At 37.1% G+C, this 20,627-nt stretch overlaps 1 protein-coding gene across 5 annotated transcripts in view; it reads right to left on the bottom strand.

Annotated features, from left to right (window-relative positions):
- Positions 1-1,234: 1,234 nt before the first annotated feature.
- The window catches only part of ANKRD46 (ankyrin repeat domain 46), a 53,154-nt gene continuing 33,761 nt past the window's right edge, over positions 1,235-20,627 (bottom strand). For 3 of the 5 annotated variants that reach the window (XM_046642567.1, XM_046642565.1, XM_046642568.1), the window contains 4 exons: positions 12,189-12,289; positions 9,495-9,832; positions 8,129-8,287; positions 1,235-3,264 (listed from right to left, as the gene is read on the bottom strand). In XM_046642567.1, coding sequence (XP_046498523.1) covers positions 3,048-3,264; positions 8,129-8,287; positions 9,495-9,805 — 687 coding nt within the window. In that variant the 5' untranslated portion in view covers positions 9,806-9,832; positions 12,189-12,289 and the 3' untranslated portion in view covers positions 1,235-3,047. The remainder of the gene's footprint in view (positions 3,265-8,128; positions 8,288-9,494; positions 9,833-12,188; positions 12,290-20,627) is intronic. The other 2 variants (XM_046642570.1, XM_046642569.1) reach the window with 1 other exon arrangement.

Here is a 20,627-nt window from a genome sequence, read left to right as displayed (position 1 = left end):
TTATGTCACCCTTGGGGTCTACTCTACCTCTGGACTTCCAGTTACATAAATCAATAAATTTCCTCAGGTTTAAGCCACTTTGAATTTAGATTTTGGTTTCTTGCAGCTGAAAGCACTTTGATACGTACCTAAACAATTTCACAAGTCAAAGACTGAGGCCTGGTTAAAAAACAAAAAACAATAACAAATATTGAATATTTTGTTATTGGACTTCTACACCAAGTGGTTAAAAAAAAAGCAGCTATGCTGTTTGAAAGCCTGCATGTTCTTCTGTAAAGAGCTACACAGAGTGAGGCTGTGTAGTTAGTTCTTCCACCAAGTGGTAGGCATATTGTGGAGGAAGAGTAACCGGCACAGTACACACACGCAGTGTGTTGGAGGAAAAGTGAAAGGCAGAAAGCTATTTAAACCGAAAAGAAAAAAATACAGCTACAGGCAAAAAAGTAATGCTATCAGTATTTGTGTACAAAGAGTTCGACAGGATGTACTGTGGATAGACACAGTAGTAAAAACAGACTAAGTCCCTGCTCTCAGGAAGCTTATAATTAAAGAGACAAATGAAAAAAATACATACATGCTTACTGGGTATGGTAAGTGATGAGGAAATGATAGGTACAGAAGTCGGCAGTCAGATACGGTTAGCTATGGGAGGTTTTCTGCTAGGCGTTTCAGCTTGAATTTAAAAGTTAGTAACACTGGGAGGATGTGGGAAAATGATGCATTATAGAAGGAGCAAAAGATAGGTATTTTGCAACACGAGTGGAAAATTTATTAACATGCTGCTGAGATGGTTCCATTGCCAGATTCACGACAGATAGTGGGGGATAAGAAAGAGTAAACTTATAGAGGATAGAACCTCAACCAGGAATCCCGGTTCTATTATGTCCTAGCTGTGTGACCTTGGACAAGCTATTTAACCCTCCCTATGTCAGTTCCTCATCTTATAAAGTGGGGAAATGTAGTTGGGGCTGGTGTAAGGATGAAATGAGATGAGGCGTGAAAAGTAACTTGTACAACTAAGACGTGCTTAATCATGGTAGTTATCATCACTCTTAAATCCAGAAGCAACTCACCCAAATTAGTTTCAGAGCATTTATAAGGCAAACGTATATAAATTTGATATACCTATTACATCAGGTTTGAAAAAAAGCTCTTTGTTTTTAAACAGCCAATTGCAACCCATTAAAAAAAAAACAAAAGGAAAACAATGACACACCAAGAAAATGAATTGTGATTAAGAGATTATAAACACATTTATTGGCAGTATTACTGTATACTGAAAGTAGAGAATAGAATACAAAGAAATCAGCACTTAAAAGGAAACAATCTTAAAAAATGCAATATATTTACATATAAGTTAACCAATTTTGCATATCTGTTAAGATTCACAAACAGATGTAAAGCTAATTCCAAATCTTTCATTCTGAATATACTTTGATTTCTAGTGTTCTCCATTCTATAGTCTGCTGTCTTTTGCTGTATTTACACCAAGTATGATTTATTTTGTTTGTATCTAACCTACAAGCAAGATTCTGTGAACTGATAATGAAGCAGCCAGGTAAACCAGAAATGTTAAAACAGCTCTTTAAGAGAGGATAAAGCCACGTGAAAGAAAAGTCCTCAATCCTAGATATATAAATACAAAAGAGAAAATATCAAGAAACAAAAAGAATCACAGAAATACTAATTCTATTCTAAACTATAATTTCTAATTCTAGCAACAATTCAACTAGTAGTAGCTTAGATGCCTTTGTTCTAAAAAACAAAACCATTAGTTCTTTCACTATGATTTTCTGACAGTACCCAATGAATAATTATCGTCTTCATATTCATTAATAATCTGAGAATATGATTTATACGTAACAGAATCATTAACAAAAGAGGCCTTCAAACATACTGCTGAAAGTTGCAATACAGTTTGGGGCCAGATTTCAATTTACATATTATTACCATTCATAAAGATTTTATGACACCAAGTACAATAGTGTTCAGCCCTGTTAACTCAGACATGTTCCATCCATTCTTGCCATCAGAGAATTACTGACATGGATGGGGCTGTCATGACAATTCTAACAGGGCCTCTAAACAGGACTGCACACAAAATGAAATAATTAAGAACTATGATACAATTGTGACAACACACCTAGCTTATTCAACTGAATTTTTCATCATAATAATAGTGCTACAGAATTAATAGTGACAGTCAAATATCAGAATTATTTTTCCCTGCTAACTATTGAGTAGAAAAAGAGTTTTCTGGCTATTTTTGATGAATAGGATTCTCTGAAATAAACGCCAGGGGAAATTGAAAAGTGAACAAAATGAATTCCTCGAGTTCATTTTTCAGATATTAACAACAAGCAAAGCAGGTGACAAAAAAGAATTAAAAATTATCCTAAAAACAAATAAATACAAGATCAATCAGTTTTGAAGAGAATATAGCTCATTTTCAAAAGTTCTGTTTGTCACTAGACGTGAAAATATTAACATGAACCAAACAGATCCCAACAATGCTGATTTGCTATCCAGGATTTGAAAAAAGCACTTCAAGTTTCAGGCTGAATGTTTCATTCTCTTCCCTATCCCCAGAGAATGTAAACAAAAAGAGAAAAGGGGATCTCGCCAAAAAAAAACCCCAAAAACAAAACTACCAACTAAAACTAATCATATAAGAAACTATTTTTCTTTTTGAACACTTTACTTCAGTTGGTCCTGTACTAGGGTAAGGTTCTACAGGGTAAGAACTTCCTAGTCTCTTCCTTCATCTTTCATTCTTTAGCTATTTCCATGTTTTCATCAACAAGGCTATGTGTAGGTTTTCCTAAGAAGTCAGGTTGAGTCAGAGGTAGCTTTAGGATGAAGTATACTTGACTACAGTATGTAGTTAGTTCAAATGAACATGTTGTTCTTCTAAAAGGATTACAATATGTAAAAACGCAAAAAGAAAAAATGTACAGCCCTCACTGCCTTGCACTAAGAGAAAATTTTTGAGAAACCGAGAATACTGGAAGCCAGGAAATCAGCATTTGCCTCATCTATGAGCTCCTTTAATGCACCAGTTCAGGCTGGTTCTCCACAAAGGGTAGCACCCCACTGACATAGTAGGCAATGCCAAGAGACAGTAAAGCAATGACAAAAATCAAGAGCAACACCCTCCAGAAGCCCAGATCCTCTACAAACTCCTGCCATGTGGTTCGGAAGCTGGAGAGGACTCCTTCACCTTGCTGTAGGTTGGGATTGAGGAGAGAATGGCTTTCCATGGCACTATGAGAGAAGTAAAGAGAACAGAAAGGGCATGAAACAACACACTTGACCCATTTCGAAAACATGAAACAATAGGAACTGCATTATTTAGAAAAGACTAACCATACAACACCACAACTACAAGAAGAAAACTTGCATTCTGATTTATCTGGACAATCTACCTTAAACTGTAAATTGCTAAACCATAATGATTATGTTTCTGGTTTTAGTACCTAGAAGAGCCAAAGTCAAAAATCCTTTTCTAATAAAAACGTCTCAAGCAGAAGTCTTGAAGTAGGTCAAATGAGTTGTTTCCATCAGATACTAAACCAAAACACATTTTGGTCCTTTTAAATTTAAAATAATTCAAAATAAAGATTCACAATTTGAGAATTTGTTAATAAAAGCAAGCAAAGATGGGCAAATCTAAAAAATCGTTTTATACAGTGTGAATTTTAAAGTGAAAAGAGAACTTTTATTAATTTAGTTCAATAATCTGACCAATGAAGGAATTCCTTCCTTTAACTGTAATCCTCTAATAATTGATGCTTACTCCTCTGTCTGTTGTACATTTGGGCAGGTCTAGTCATTAGGAATTCTTCCATTCTTCTTAATAGTTTCCTCCCACTGGTTTCAGTTCTATCTTGTACAATAATACAAAGTAAGTTTATTTCTCTTCTGCATAAAGGCTGAGTCTAGTTGAAAATAAGGTAGTACAAATACCATAAAAACACTGATTTTGGTTTTCAGAACTATATCAACAAGAAATATGACTGCTACAAACAGAAAACAGTCTATCTGATGTTGGTATCTGGAAGACTGCACTGTGATGAAGTCAAAGCTCTAAGGAATTGGCACCCACAATTATGTCACAACATGCAGTTCCAATAACACAGTATCATTAGATTAAGCCACGAGGACCATAATCATATGTATCAACTATCAAATGCTTATAAAAGGTTATTACTACCCTTCCTAAACCCCTTCAGCTCATATTCTTCCAACCATCTGGGCATAAAACAATAGAAACAGCATGAAACAATGTCTTAGAGTCTGGTTCACCACGCAAAATTGGCATTTTTTTTTTTTAAAGATTGGCACCTGAGCTAACAACTGTTGCCGATTTTCTTTTTTTTCTCCCTAAAGCCCCCCCAGTATATAGTTATATATTCCAGTTGTGAGTGCCTCTGGTTGTGCTATGTGGGATGCTGCCTCAACGTGGCCTGATGAGCAGTGCCATGTCCGTACCCGGGATCCGAATCGGGGAAACCCCAGGCCGCTGCAACAGATGGAGCACGGGAACCCAACCACTCGGCCATGGCGCCAGCCCCCGGCAGTTTGTTTTTTACAACTTTATTTTACTTCTTGACCAGAGGTCCTTCTGCCCTCACTAGTATCAGGGATCTTCTCTAATCATGGGAAGCTGACTTCCTAATGGACCAATCTGTTTGACATCTCACAATTTTTTTTATATTAAAAGATGTTTATTCTCTGAGTAAGAGAAGACATCTTCAGTGGGCATCCACAACAATACAGAAATTTAAGAAAATCCAAGCAAGTTCAATAATAAGATTAGAACCTGTGAGAAGGTTTAAACACATAAAAACATAAATAAAGAGGTTCAGGAGAGGTTAATTTTGACTTATATGAAATTTACTGACTATGGTCGAGTTGACATGCTCTCATAATCAAAGATGTTAGATATAAAATGAGAATTCAGTTGAGCATTCTCCAGGAGCTCAGAAAGCTCTGCCTGTTAGAGTTTTCTAGGGTGACTTTATCCAATGAAACGTTTTCTACTGTCCAGTGAATACCTGATTCTAGCATGATGGTCTGTGTGTGTGCGCTTACGTGTGTAATATTTTTTTTGTACAAGTGTCATTGACACTGTCTTTGTCATCCCATACCTACAAAGTAAAAAGCAACTAAATTAAGCTTAGGATATGGGGGAGTGGGGGAATATTTTTCATCAACTTGATTTATAGGCCCTTATGAAGTTATGCTGTATCTTAGGAAATCCTAAGGGAAATGGAAAATACTAAATACATTGCAAACTTTGCTTTATTTTCTGCTCTCAAGAAGGCTAACTGTCAGAGAGCTATGCCATAATGCCACATGCTGGCCAATCCCTTTAAGATTTTTTCTACTTTTTAATTGATGTAATTCACATACCATAAAACTAATCTTTTTAAAGTGTACAATTTAGTGGTTTTTAGTGTATCACAAAGCTGTACAACTATTTCAACCATCTAATTTCAGAACATTTTTATCACCTCTATTACAAACTCTGTACCCTTCAGCAATCACTACCTATTCTACCCTCCTCCAGCTCCTGGCAACCACAAATTTACTTTCTATTTGCCAATTCTGGACATTTCATATAACTGGTATCAAATAATGTGTGGCCTTTTGTGACTTGCTCCTTTTATGTAGCATATTTTCAAAGTTCATCCATGTTGTAGCACGTTATGAGTATTTCATTCCTTTTTATGGTGAAATAAATATTCCACTGGATGAATAGATGACATTTTGTTCATTCATTCATCAGTTGATGGACTTTTGGGTGGTTTCCACATTGTGGCTATTATGAACAATGTTGCTAAGAACATTTGTGTACAAATTTTTGTATGAGCATATGTTTTCAATTTTCCTGGGTATATACCTAAAAAGAGAATTGTCGGATCAAATGGTAATTCCATGTAAGTTTTCGAGGAAATGCCAGACTGTGTTCCAAAATATCAACACTATTTGACATTCCTACTAGCAACATATGAGCGTCCCAATTTCTCCACATCCTTGCCAATACTTGTTATTGTCCATCTTTTTTATTATAGCCACCCTACTGGGTATAAAGTGGTTATTTCACTGTGGTTTTGATTTGTATTTCCGTAACGAACAATGATGCTTCCTTTAGGCTTCAACACTGCATTTCTATCATGATACTGAGGGGCAGGAGTAAGATAGGATAACCAGGTAGTACGAGTATTAATTCAATTTTTGAAGAACTAGCTTTACACAATGCTGTAAAAAAAAAAATTCTCATGCTGAAGTGAAATGGCAGGTGTTTGAAAAAAGCAGGAGTAAATATTTCATACTGAGCTGCTCAAATGACTAATCATTTCTTAGTTAATAAGTAATCACAACTGAGGCAAATAAAGTTAAAAGTGTATTTCTGATAAAGAGGTGCCAAGAGACTGGCTATTAACAAAATATACCAAGCAAGCTCATAAAATATGCCAAGCAAAAATACATTCTTGGATATTTTTCATGGTAAAGAAGTTTAAAAGATTTGTGAAAATAAATTTCAAGTTATTTTGGAAGAACATGATTCTTGACAAATAATAGATAACTCGATGTTATTAAATTGCTTCCGGCATTCTGATTGTCGATCCAGAGTACACAGGAGAGAGAAAAAGGGCTTGCCAATGCATCTCTGACTTCTGGCTTATTTGATCTACTTGTCAGCTTTCGGTGATAACTCATGAAGAGCACGCACTATTCTAGAAGTAAAACTCTTTACTTTCTTTTGACAGTAGTAAGTGCTTGAAAGTATCTAAACAAAATAGTCCAAAGTTTGAGAGTGGACTTAACGGTCACCAAGGAGTACACCAGCCAGCATATGAAGAGAGAAGACAGCAATCACAAAGGAATCAAATGATGGGTGAACTATGGAAAATAGAGAGGATTTCATTTTGAACTCACAGAAACAATGATCCCAACAGTGAACTGTAGGATCCTAATTTTAACTCCTGGTCAGTCAGCTACTGGGTCAACAGCTGATGAGGGCCCTTGAAATATATTTCACTGAAAATTTTGGGAGGAGACGACAGTAAGCTCATCATCCTTCTTACCTGGTAACATTTGGAAGGCTGAAACTCCACGGTGGCCAAAGAAACTACACCCCAGTACAACTAATTCTAGCCTACTGACTTTACCTGTTGAGCCAGTGAGGCCAAGGAGAAAAGATGATGGGTTGCCTTTCAGAGCTCCCTGAACTGCGTTCTAAACTGGTTCTAGATGAAAAATGATGAGATGTTCAAGACCCTGTCAGTCACTACATCTTAGCTTCAATTACCTACAGGAGCCCAAATTTCATTGTTCCAGCTCATGTGAAAATCACTCTCACTTTCATATTACTGAATTGTGTAAGTGTTAAATCTTGTATTACTTTCTCTCCTCCTATTTCACTTTTCCTCAGCACTCTACTTCCCTACCCTTGAAACTACTTTTTGGTCTTTTCTAATATTGTCCAAGTTTTAGCCTTACTTATTTTTCTCCTCCTTTTTTGGAATTCCATTCTTTTTGTGATCTGTACTTAACATTCTCAAACTCCTGTCTTCTTCCTTCACAGTCAGCTTTTAACTACCTCTTCTCCCTCAGACTGCCAATACAGCAGATCTCCTTGTGCAGTGGCTAACAGAACATTACGTGCATGTGGGCACATAGTACTGTTAATAGCTTCTCAATTGTAATCTGGAGCCATAAGGACCTATATAAAGTTCAAAGAAAGTATCAAAGCTCTGTACTTGAAAGCAAATAAATCACAAGTGCACAAAGTTATCATTAAAGATCCAGGTACTTAAAGTGACTTTCCTTTGAGCCTGCACTGCTGGCCTAGCCATTCAAGTTCGGCGCACTCTGCTTTGATGGTCCAGGTTCAATTCCCAGACACAGAACTGCATCATTCATCTGTCAGTAGCCATGCTGTGGCAGTGGCTCACAGAGAAGAACCAGAAGAACTTACAATTATACACAACTATGTACTGGGGCTTTGGGGAGGAGCAAGAAAAAAGGAGGAAGATTGGCAACAGATGTTAGCTTAGGGCGACTCTTCCCTGTAAAAAAAAAAAAAGTGATTTGCCCTTAAAAACTGTATCTTAAATACCTTTCACTCTCAGCTGTCTGCATGGTCTCCAGTTTTGAGTGGGTTCCTCTGTTAAATCCTTTTACCTCCTGTTCTTCCAAAGATTCCAGCAATCGGATGACATCTTTATTCACTCCCCTGCGCTTCGCCAGAACTAATGGTGTAGCACCTTGATGATTGCTAAAAGCGTTCATAAAAATAAAGAGGTCATTATAGCAGCTGTATTATCTGGTTAGTAACTATTTGTGTAGAACTCAGTGAGGAAGACATGGGCTCAATTAATTCAAAATTTAAAACTCGGAGCAGGACCAATGGTCGAGCTGGATCCTAAATTTTGAGTCAACCTATTTTTTTTTTCCTTCTAGGGAAAAAGAAAAAAATATATATAGGCAAAAGAGTGGATAAATGAGAATAAATAGAAGAAAAACAGGGCATCTTCCCAGAAATTAATTGGAAAGTCTAGTTCTTGATTCATTCTTATCTGACATTTATATTTTTTGGAAGAGTATATATTAAAAAAAAAGTCTAAGAATTAAAAAAAAACAAAAACCCAAAAGTAACCAAACAAGCTCCTTTGATTCACCTAGCTATTTAATAGTAATAAAGGAGAGAGAGTGAGTAACATGGAATCCCGTAGCCAATTCCCACATTTTGTCTTTGTAGTAGGAGAACCATTTACTTGTCCTATTCAGATTTAGGGACATTATAGCACCAATAAATTAGGGTAATAGCTAACTGTAGTTTAAAGGTCAAGCTCAGTTTTAAAGGTGGCCTGACATCTTTTCCACTCAAGAGAGAAAGCATCACCAAAACAAACAAAAAACCCCATAACTTCTTCAAAATGTTCAGTTTAAGGGACTCGGAGCCCCAGAGATTATGAAGCTAGCATGGCATATTATACGACAGAAGGCAAACAAGCTTTGGAATCAGGCAAAACTCAGTTCGAATTCCAGCTGTGCGACCTTTGTTAAGTCATTTAACTCTTCCTATTTCATCTGTAAAATGAAGATAACACCTACTGCAAGGGCTACTCATTCTGAGGATTAAACGAGCTAACACAAGTAAACGTAGTGCCCAGCCCATAACAGATTTTCAACAAATATTAGTTCTTTTCTTCTTTTTCTCTGATCTTACAATATACACAATTAATTAGTAGCAGAACCTAGACGCTATTTTCATAGAAAAACTTACACTGCTTCAGCATAAATGTAGAAGTCAGCCCCTTATTCCCTTACTTCCCTCACAAGATTACATTGTCCTCAAGGCCTTTCTAAACTTGTCACTACAACTGATCAATATGAAAACAATATCAAGACTCCGAGATTAGACTATTGGTTGAGAGACTATGGAAAAGAAATGACTAAATTTTAAAAACCAGAGAACTTACCAAATATCAATTTTGAGTCCATTGGAAACTAAGAATTGAATAGTATCCACATGGCCACAGAGATGAAGAGCTGTGTTTCCTTGATAATCTGTGGCCAGAAGATCAGCACCAAATTTATGCAACAACTGGCAGATGTCTACATTCCCTCGGGCTGCTGCGAGGTGAAGGCCTGTTCTGCCCCTGCTGTCACGAATGTTTGGGTCAAAGCCACTTTCCAAAAGCCGCTTGGAATAGTTAAAGTCTCCATCAATACAGGCTTGTAGCAGGGGCACATTAGTCTGAGAAGAATCATTTACAAAAACGTAGGACATTATTCTGACGTGGTAGATGGAATATGCCTATAATGAAATACCAAGTGTGTGAGATTCGGTGAAGCCAAACTAAATCCAGACAATGAAGTCACTTAGAAAAGCACTGTTTCTTATTCTTCTTAGCCTCCTGCCTCTAATAAATCAGCTCATCAAACAGAAACAACAAAGTTATCAATTATATTTTATTTTCCATTAAAATGTCTTATTTTCTTCATAGCTGCTGGATCAAAACTGCACTTAAATTACTATAAAGTTCTATTTTGCTTTTCATCATGTAAAACAATTAAGAGAGATTTTTAAAGTTAAGCATGATATAACTGCTTAGATTTAAGTTCACTGCATTGTCAGAAGACACAGATATGTGATCCTTAAACTTCAAAGAACTACCTACACACACACACACACACACAAATGCTAGTGCTGGTAGAGACTCTTATTTAAAACAAAGTAATTCTCTTTCATATATCTGCTTACTGTATTTGAGATATTTTATATGGTCAACAGAACTACCTGCTTGAAAGTTAACTAAATCAGCATTAAAAAAAAACAATAAAATAACTTAATTCACATTCAATAAGGACCCACTGAATGTTGTGTTTATAGCACAAACTTCAAATTTTAATAAAAAGAGAAAAGCTAAGGAAAGCAACAAACAATTTAAAAGTTAGAAATATCATGAAATCAATTCAAATTGTCTCTTTTTACAGTATTGCTTCTATTCTCTCTGTTTGCCAAACTCCCGTTGTCTGAAGACTGAGAGTTGAGGGGAAAAAGGTCTGTCTGGGAATACAGAAGCAGGACAAAAGCAGCAATACCATTGTGTCTACCCTTATATTGCATCCATCTGAGTAACCTAGCTTCACCAGTCAGGTCGTCCACACCTCTTTTCATTGATACCTCCTTGACCCAGTGGTCTCTCAGTCTCTGTATGTATGCGCGTGTCTCTTGCTCTCCCCCTTGGTTCATTTAAGAAAACCCTAAGGCCTGACAAAAGAAACTTTACTAAGAAATTGAAGAAAAAACAAACCAAAACAAGAAAACACAAAGGCAGAAACTAACATGCTAATAGAGATGGCTTCCTTACTCTAAAAAAGCTTCGTTACAGACAGGTTTGACTTGTGGTTTATCAGGTAAAGTCTCTTTCTGGAACACTGATGGAACTGAATGCCGACCAATCTACTCTTGTGCCTAACCTCAAGGGGATTCAGGAAAGCACGCCTGCCAAGTTTAGTGAGATTCTTGGCCCCTACTCCTTTTCGCCTGGGTTTGCCAGCAGAGCCACTGTCCCTCTAGTCCTGGGCTACCTTACAGAGATCTGCTGCTGCCATGGGTTCTCTGTGCAAAGGGGAAACATTAACACATACTGAAGGCCTGTTCTGAGTCAGGCATTGCGCTAGGGGTTCTTAATGAATTTTATTTAATCATTCTAACAACTTCACGGTAAGGTTTATTACATCTGAATTTTAGTAAGGAGTCACTGAAGGATTTTAAGCCAAAGAAATCACATGGTCTTATTATATCAGTCTTTCAGAAAGATTATTTTGTTGGCAATATGGAGAAGTTAGATTGGAGGGAGTCAAGATTGGAGATAGGAAGATCAGTGAGTAGGTCATTGTAGAAATCCAGCCCAGAAATGATAAGAGCCTGATCTAAGGCAGTGGCAGAGAGAAGCGGGCATACCAGAGAGGGATACAGACCATTGAATTAGTACACGTTAATGATCCATTGGTTATAAAGGCTGAGAAGGAACTGTTAAGGATAATTCTAAATAAGGGGAAAATCTGCTTATGATAAAGAATTACAGAGATCAAGATAAAAGAAACTTCAGATTGTGACACTAAAAAAGGCTTTTTAAAGAAATTACCCCATGAGAAGAAATTACTCAATAAAATAGTCAAGAATTCTCTTTTGAGCATAATGTTCCTGTCTTCCCCTGCAGTATTCACTGGATGGGATCACAAAAAAAGACAGGGCTATCACAAACTCTTAAAAAAATAAAATACCACATATCAAGTGCTTTGCAAGAGGTAATGTGTTTTGGTTAAATTCTGTAAGAATAGATAATGAAAAACAATCTACTTGGTGTTTTTGGTTCAAACACAGTAAGAATTTTTGTGGTTTGCAGACTGGGATTCTTTTGAATGTTGGCTCAGTAAAAAGGCAAGCCTTTCCTGTCGATTTTTTTAAGTGAGAATAAGTGTGATGTATTTCATAAGTTTTTTTGTGTCCTTGAGAAACTGCAACCTTACCCCTAAATTAAATAAGCCCAATGATAGGTAACATTTTTCATCTTAATCACAGAACTGAATCTGCCCTAAGGCAAGGCCACAGTTCAATGAAGCTTTCACATATTGTGAGGAAGTCACCAGTAGAAAATACTCACGTAAGCCTTAAGACTAGATCTTTCTTTCAGTGGTCACCTGGCAGTTTCTCTGAATTCTTAGGAAGGTTCAACAGAATATCCAGAAACGTGCTGGCAAGGATCTACAGTAAACAGAAAATTCAATTATAACAAAGATGTGCTGTGAAAAAGGACTTGCTCTTCTATTGAACACAGACAAGCTAGTGGGGCCTGCAGATACTCTCCAGAAAATCTGTGGGTGAGGCATCAGCTTGTGAGGCTACTAAAGTAACTGACGAATAATAAAGTAATGAAAAGGAAGGAAGAGAGGGGCTTAATAAGGAGTGGCTCTGCTGCCCACAAACAAGAAAGCATGGTCAGAAAGATAAAAGAAAAAGAATCAAATTATATGCCATCAGTAGAGAACAAACTGGGCTCTGAAAATTCACTCTAAGTCACTGGAATTCAGAATGCATATTTTTCACATTATAAATGGTGGCTAGATCTCAGATTAGTCCACAAAAGCATTTTCAGAAATAAAATCCTATTTGCAATGGGGGAAAAAAGTAAAAACAACCAATACTTATATTTAAACCAGAGAGGATACATTTAAGAAAAAACACTTCTAATCTATCTTGAATGCTAGGACTTAAATCTCCACTTGAGATTGCCCCCCACCTCCTTTTCTCTTCAGTGTGAAAGAAAAACTAGCTCAGATCTATCTGCAGCCTTTCCCACATGCCTGACCCTGCTCCTCTTGAGCCACGGTGCTGACTCCAGCTTTCTCTAGGACCCGCTCAGGTCTCCCCTCTATCCACTGAGAGAGATTTCAAGAATACGGTCTGCCCCACTGCATTCCTCCCTTGAGGGACTGTGGAAGCAGGGGTCATGGACAGGCAGTATGGACCAGAAAAAAGCAATATTAATTTGTTAAACATTTACTGTGTGCCCGAAATGTGCCAGGTATACATACTTAGTGATGGGATATAAAGTCTAAATCCCAAATTTATAGCTCAGCCTGAAATTCAGGTTAACCTTTTACTGGTCACTCACGCTCACCCTTATCAAATCCCTTTAAATAAATTTATAAAGGGAAACAATTAACAGTTTTTTATGAAGCTCCATTTACAATATGTAAGTCAAGTTGTATCATAAGGGCTATCAGTGCTAGGCTGGAAGTGAAGATCAGGGCTAACAAACCAGTCATGCATCACTTAACAACGGGGAAATATGGAGAAATGTGTTGTTATGAGATTTCCTCCTTGTATGAACACAGAGTGTACTTACAGAACATAGAGTGTACTTACAGGTATAGCCTACTACACACCTAGGCTATATGGCACTAATCTTACGAGACCATTGTCACACATGCAGGCCATTGTTGACAGAAATGTCAACATACGGCTCATGTATATATATGTAAGAACCAATCCCACAATAATGTCAACAAATATCACGATGACATGGTAATACACAAAACATCTACCCTCCTTGACTGTTTCCTAGTTTTCTGCAATTTTATAATACCAATTTAGACAAACTTCATATCACTGAGCCTCTTAATCTATTTCCTTGAATAATTCTGAGTTCACTCAAAGTCTACTACTTTCCCTTTTTTTGTCCTGACCACTGGAGCTGAGTCTTCATAACTAAACCCTCTTTCTAGTATATGAGATGGCTTTAATCTTCAATGTTAAAATGGTGCAGAGGGGTTATTCTGAAGATAGCAGGGTTCACACTATGAAAATGACAAATTTTGCTTTTTGTTTGGAGACAGAACCATAGATTATACAGTTACAACTCCCACAATGATCCTAATGTTCCCTTAAATCCACAAGAAAGACAATGTTTCCACATTTTCTTTTGATATGACAAGGCCCACTAAGAAAATAAATGAACTTACAGATTTATTTATGTGATTTCAAACTTAATATTATACAAATGCATTAGATCTAATTACTAGAAATCTGCCAAGAAAATATCCAAGACCCCAATTAGACCTTAATCACTAGAAATTTATTAATAGATTAAATAAGAACTTACAAAAGTGAATAAAAATCAGGACACATATTAACTATTGCCCAAGGGGTAAAGAGGACTAAAGATTTTTTAAATTAAACTTTTCATTTTGATATAATTATAGATTCAGATACAGTTGTAAGAAATAATACACAGAGATCTTGTGTACTTTTTACCCAGTTTCGTCCAATGGTAACATCTTGCAAAACTATAGTACAATATCACAACCAGGATACTGACACTGATAGAGTCAAGATACAGAACATTTCCATCACCACAAGAATCTCTCATACTGCCCTTTTATAGCCACATCTACTTTCCTCCCATCCCTACCCTTCCTTAACCCCTGGAAACCACTACTCTGTCTTCCACTTCTACAATTCTGTCATTTCAAGAATGTTATATTAATGGGACCATATAGTATATAACCTTCTGCAACAGGTTTTCTTCATTCAACATAATTCTCTGAAGATTCAATCAGGGTGTTGTCTGTATCAATAGTTTATTTTTTATTGCTGAGTAGTACTCCATGGTATAGATATACCACAGTTTAGGTGTTCCCCTATTGAAGGACACCTGGTTGTCTCCAGTCTTGGGGTGTTATGTCAAAGCTTATAAAACATTCAGGTACCTATTTTTACGTGAACATAAGTCTTTATTTCTTTGGGATAAGTGGCCAGGAGTGCAAATGCTAGATGGCATGGAGGCCTAAAGATTTTGACAAAAAGACTGTTGAGTCTGAAGCTGCCCATTTTCCCCATGCAAAAAAAAGAAAGAATGCAAGGTCCTTTTTGGGGTCATTTGTCTGGGTGCCTCAGGCAACCAGGAGAGTGAGAGGTTGTTTATGGAAGAGCTTATAGGACCTGCACTTGGTAGGGCTCTGGTGGATGCCCTGGCATTTACCAGAGGGGGTGTGTAATAAGAACCATTCCAAGCAGAGTTAAAGGCACTAATGCATGAGTGTGAACAGTGAACCAGCATCTTTCAAGATCCACAGAGGGCTGAGTCTGTTCTGTGAATGGCGTGCAAGTTAAGCGTACTGAAGGCTGCTTTTAGAGGTGGGGAATGCAGGAAGGAGAGAGATGTGATACAGTCTCACTCTCCTGAGAGCGGCTACTTTTAGGAGCGTACAGTGCTCTAGACAGGCAGTTTTTCCCCTGTCAGAAGCTGTTAAAAGAGCTTTGCTACTCCACTCAGAGTGTATCAGGAGCTAGACTGCCTGGGTTTGAACCCCACTTTGGCTACTTAGTAGTTGTATGACTTATGCCCCCCAACAATAATATTTACGACCCTCCCAAGACTGGGCACTGCTCTGGGGAGCCCAGTCCTCTGCTGTACTAAAGACAGCTTGCATAGAACACTGATCCTCTGGCAACACAGCAGCTTCTAACAATGGGGTGACCTCTGGTGGGGAGTAAAGACCTCCAAGAAAGAAAAGGCAACTGGTTCCTGGCAGAGTAAAAACCACAAAAACAGTCAATAGTGGGAAAAGGCAAGCCCCAGAAAGCCCTCTGGTTGTTCACCGTGGCTTGGTTCCTAAGGGACAATAGCCACTGACTGGTTCAGAGGCCAACTCGCTGGGACTGTTAAAAGCAGGACTCCAGGTGTGAGGTCTTAGAAGGTTGGCACAGTGTAGCATTTAAAACTCCTAATTCCATGCTCTGTGGCACTGCCCAAGAAACTTCATGAGGACAGAGTCACTCATCCGTGGGATCAGGCAGTTACCTAGATCTCAGTAACAAGAGCTCCTAATGCCAAACAGTGCTTGTCTCAACCCAAACAACAAAACTCTAAGGAGATTTTGGTGAAAGCTTGTGAGTCACTGACTTGATGGAAAGTTCTACTTAATATTTTTTCTTTTATATGTTTTTATTTTATGTTAATCTCAGGTCAATCTACACAACTTTAAGATAGCATTCTTGACGGTTAAGAACTAACGGAGAAAACATGTTCTATTTTAACATATACTTGTTATACCATAACTGTAAATTGGTCTCATATAGCCAGTATTACCAACCACACATACTGTATCGATTTACTTTTCATTTTCAAAGGTGACTGGGAAAGGCAAGACTAAGTGCTACATTCCTAGTGCAAATGGACTGACCACATTATCCTACATAGCAACCTTGATTGGAGATCAAAGCACAAGACATTTCAGCAAAGCAAGCAAAAAATGGCATATCCGGAGAGATATATTATCAGATCTCATTGCCTACATTTTCTAATGTTAAAGAAAAGCACTAAAACTGAGAATGATATACAGTAAATGGAACCCCAAAATCTGGATTCTCTATACCTAGCTTGGTTAGTCTTACTCTTTTAAAAAGATACAGTTATTCTAAAATATAAACTAACCTCAAAGAACCATAAAACAAGAACTTTCGATGAAGTCATTAAATCCTAACTGCTAGCACTTTAAAATTATGGTTCTTAAAATCTAAGCACTACACAGATCCACCAATTTTAGGCAAGGAAAAAAGCCCTATCTGTAAGAAATCTAGCTGTGCTCAAGTAAGAATTTTAACAATAATTAAATCCCTCCCAAAACATTAATAATATATTTCTTCACTTTGCTTATCTTCAGCAGCTATATCTCTCTAATACAATAGTCCTAATAATTTTCAAGGCTTAGAGAGGTTAATGAGTCTAAGGTCATACAAAGTTAGTCTATAATATTTCCAATATGCCACGTGGCCTCCATACAGTTATCAAGATAATCAGGAGAAAATGATTCACACAAAGCTTTGTTGTTTGTTTACAATTTTTTTTCATTGTGAAGAGTATTTATTTATTAAATTTATTTATTTTTTATTGCAGTAATATTGAATTATGACATTACATAACTTGCAGGTGTATATTGTAATATATTTCAAATTCTGTGTAAATTACATCAGGTTCACCACCCAAAGACTAACTACAATCCATCACGACACATATGCCTAATCACCCCTTTCACCCTCCTAGCTCTCTTGTTTAAAATTGTTTGTAAAAATTCCTGCCAGACCATGTCTTTAGAAGACAAGAAATGGGTCTAATCCATCTGATCCACATAGTGCCTAGCACAATATTTCTTGAAATCTAGACATAAGACAATCCAGTAATTTTGTGCTGAATGTACACTCAATTAAATTCATGTAACATGATTTTAAGGTAACATTTTTCTTATGACTAGTTCTACAGTTCACTGTAAAATTTTAAAGAAAATATTAACAAGGAGAAGAAAATAAAAGTTACCCATAATCCTACCAACTAGAAATAAATATTATTAATATTTTGGTGCTGTGGTCCTCCAGCTTTCTTTCTCTCTAAGAATATATATATTTAATTCATACCATACACACTAATGTTAAATTTTTTAATTTACAATAGTCACACACTGTTTATGGTATAATGACATTTCAATCAACAATAGACCACATATATGACAGTGGTCCCATAAGATTAGTACCAGATAGCCTAGGTGTGTAGTAGACAGTACCATTTAGGTTTATTGTAAGTATACTCTATGATGTTTGCACAAAATTGCCTAACAATGCATTTCTCAGAATATATCCCTGCTGTTAAGCGACAGATGATTGTATTGTGACCATCTTTCCATGTTACCAGTCGTCAATAATAATGATATGCATTTCTTGCAATATTTATATTCCTTTATTATTTGTTTGTATTACTAAAATTTAGTTACAATTCAACTTTTAGAAACTGGCTTAAAATATATCAAAATTAATTGTTCACAAAGGGAATACTGGTTATCTTGGTATTTCATTTTATTCTAATACCTTTCAGTATTTTCTAAAATCTTTACATGTTTAAAATTCTTGGCCAGGGACTTCTTCCCACAGGAAGTTTCCAGTTTATAATTTGTAATTATATAATAAAGACATTAAATAAGCACTGGGAGCTCAATCTGAAGTCTTTGATACACAAGTATTACTTCTGTAATAAAGTTAGTTCATTTTTTAAAAACTAATTTTTTCCAGCTATAGCAGCACTTTGTTCATATGGCCTAATGGTGCCACCTTGTGGTTTACCTGGGCTTCAAGCTCAACTTTAGCATCTAGGAGAGATATAAAGCATCACTGAAGTTTCTGTTTCATTTCAGCTACTTATCATTCTAATTCTCACTAATTCTGAATTTGTGATATTTCAGAGTTGAAATGAAGTTCAATTTTCCTTTAAAAAAAGTTTACCAAACAAATTAATAGCATAAATATGATTTGATATGAATAGCATAAATATGATTAATAGCATGATATGATGATTTCCAGGCCTATTCTGAAATCTAAACCTCACTAAACCTACCTTAGCCGGCTTCATTTATACAGAATTAAAGTGCTACAAGAATGACATTCTTATTTACTCATTTATTCAATGTTATTTAAAAATATAGGACCTACAACTTTCGTAAATTATTCTTTATGTTTTAAATAGCTCACAAAAATTAAACTAGACTTTACCTAAAACCTTAGGAGAAACTTAAATATTCCCATGAAATTTTTAGAGCTGGAATGGCCATCCGGGATCATCTAACCCAGTCTCCTTATTTTACAGATAAGGATATTGAGAACCAGAGAGGCTGCAACTTTATATGCTACTTTACACAGTACCCCTTACCCCAAGGTTCTAGCTCTACTTATGATTCATGGCAGCAATATAAGGTGCATCATCGTCAATAGCTTATTTTTCACAATTCTGTTGTAATCTGTCCCCTTCCATACTATAAATTACGTGCTAGATGAGTGCAAGCATGTACTGGATCTTTCATACAAAACATCCATTCTAGTGACATAGGGTGGACAAGTGCCCTCCCTAGGCTATACAACCCCAGAGAGAATCTCATAGACTTCTTTGAGGTGTGGTCTGATTGTATGTGAAGCTATGAAAATCATTCTAGTCTAGAGCTCCACTTCTACATGATGGCCTAGGCAGACCCTTAAAATTTAGGAACTCCTTACACATTGTTATTAGACCCAAATCCTGCCCCACTCATTCCAACCTCTAGGGACCCTGGCAGTAAGAAGGATACACAATGAAAAAAACGTCTTAAGACAGAACTAAGGAACCAACTTAGCCAAACGGCCTTAAAAAAATGGTATGTTTATGCATAGCCACAAAAGGACTTGGAAATAAGAACTAAGGATGAGACCTTTGGTAGGAAGTGAGTAAAGAGTCTTAGTAAGAGAGTTGAGGAGGGTCTGAGGCTTTAAAGGGAGGCTGTGGTTCTCTTCCTGCTGTCCCTCCTTTGGACTGGGGGTAACCTATTTTGGGGAGCCATCTTTTGATACCCAGGGAAAAGAAAGTAGGGAGTTACATGCTCAGAAATGGCTCTGGGTTCAAGAAAGACAAACAGGGATTTTTTTCCTCCTAGGTTTTCTAGCCCAGTTTATGAGGATACAAATAAACAGAGGATTACAGGCAGACGTTGTATTTTTTTGGCTGGAGCTTTCCTCATGCTGCCACTTTGGAACCTAAGATGTGGGGCAAGAAGTGGGAAATGCCAATATTCTAAAGCAGAGCTGAATTAGCAATCCTAATAGCTTCTTCAGTAGAATAATAATTCCAAGTGGAGGGGCAATGAATTACAACAATCCTCCTTCTGACTGAGACCTGGCACCCACACGGCCTCCCCTAAGAAAATGGCAGATCTGTGAGTTGGCTTAGTTTACATATATACTCAGAATTCTAGGGAATCTTTCAGAAATGGGGATACGGACTGGCAAATCCTTATTATCAGTTTCACATGGAACTATGTTTACTGACTGCCCAGAGACCTAGCAGGTCACTGTGACCAACATGGAAAAGGGGGGTAAGCGACTAAAGATCTCAAGTTTTAATAGCTACATGGCTTTTCCATATCTGCTGTTTTCCAGGAAATGTCTTCTCAATAGTTTTTTCTTAACATTGTCAATTAAAATTGCTTGCTAGGGGCTGGCCTGGCAGCACAGTGGTTAAGTTCACACATTCCACTTCTCGGTGGCCCAGGATTCCCTGGTTCAGATCCCGGGTGCGGACATGGCACCGCTTGGCATGCCACGCTGTGGTAGGCGTCCCACGTATAAAGTAGAGCAAGAGGGGCATGGATGTTAGCTCAGGGCCAGTCTTCCTCAACAAAAAGAGGAGGATTGGCAGTAGTTAGCTCAGGGCTAATCTTCCTCAAAAAAAAAAATTGCTTGCTAGTTTTAGCAAATACAAACCTCATTTTCCTTTTGGTCCTTATTTTCGATCTCGAAACTATTTAATATTTTGTCATTTGGTCTATGACAAATACTAAGGAGACTGGGAACAATATGATAAATGTCTGCATTTCAAAAATTTTTTTTTCTACATGACCAGTAGATAGGGGTATGTTGTTGTTACTGCTATTGAGTGGATTCCAACTCCTAGAGTCTGTGGACAGCAGAGCAGAACCCTGCCTGGTCTGTTTGCAACATGCTCTCATCTTCCAGCGCTACATCAGAC

The sequence above is a fragment of the Equus quagga genome, chromosome 16 (assembly GCF_021613505.1).
Source record: "Equus quagga isolate Etosha38 chromosome 16, UCLA_HA_Equagga_1.0, whole genome shotgun sequence".
Classification (NCBI taxonomy): domain Eukaryota; kingdom Metazoa; phylum Chordata; class Mammalia; order Perissodactyla; family Equidae; genus Equus; species Equus quagga.
Note: the sequence above shows the minus strand (reverse complement) of the source record. Positions and strands in the feature narration are given on the sequence as shown.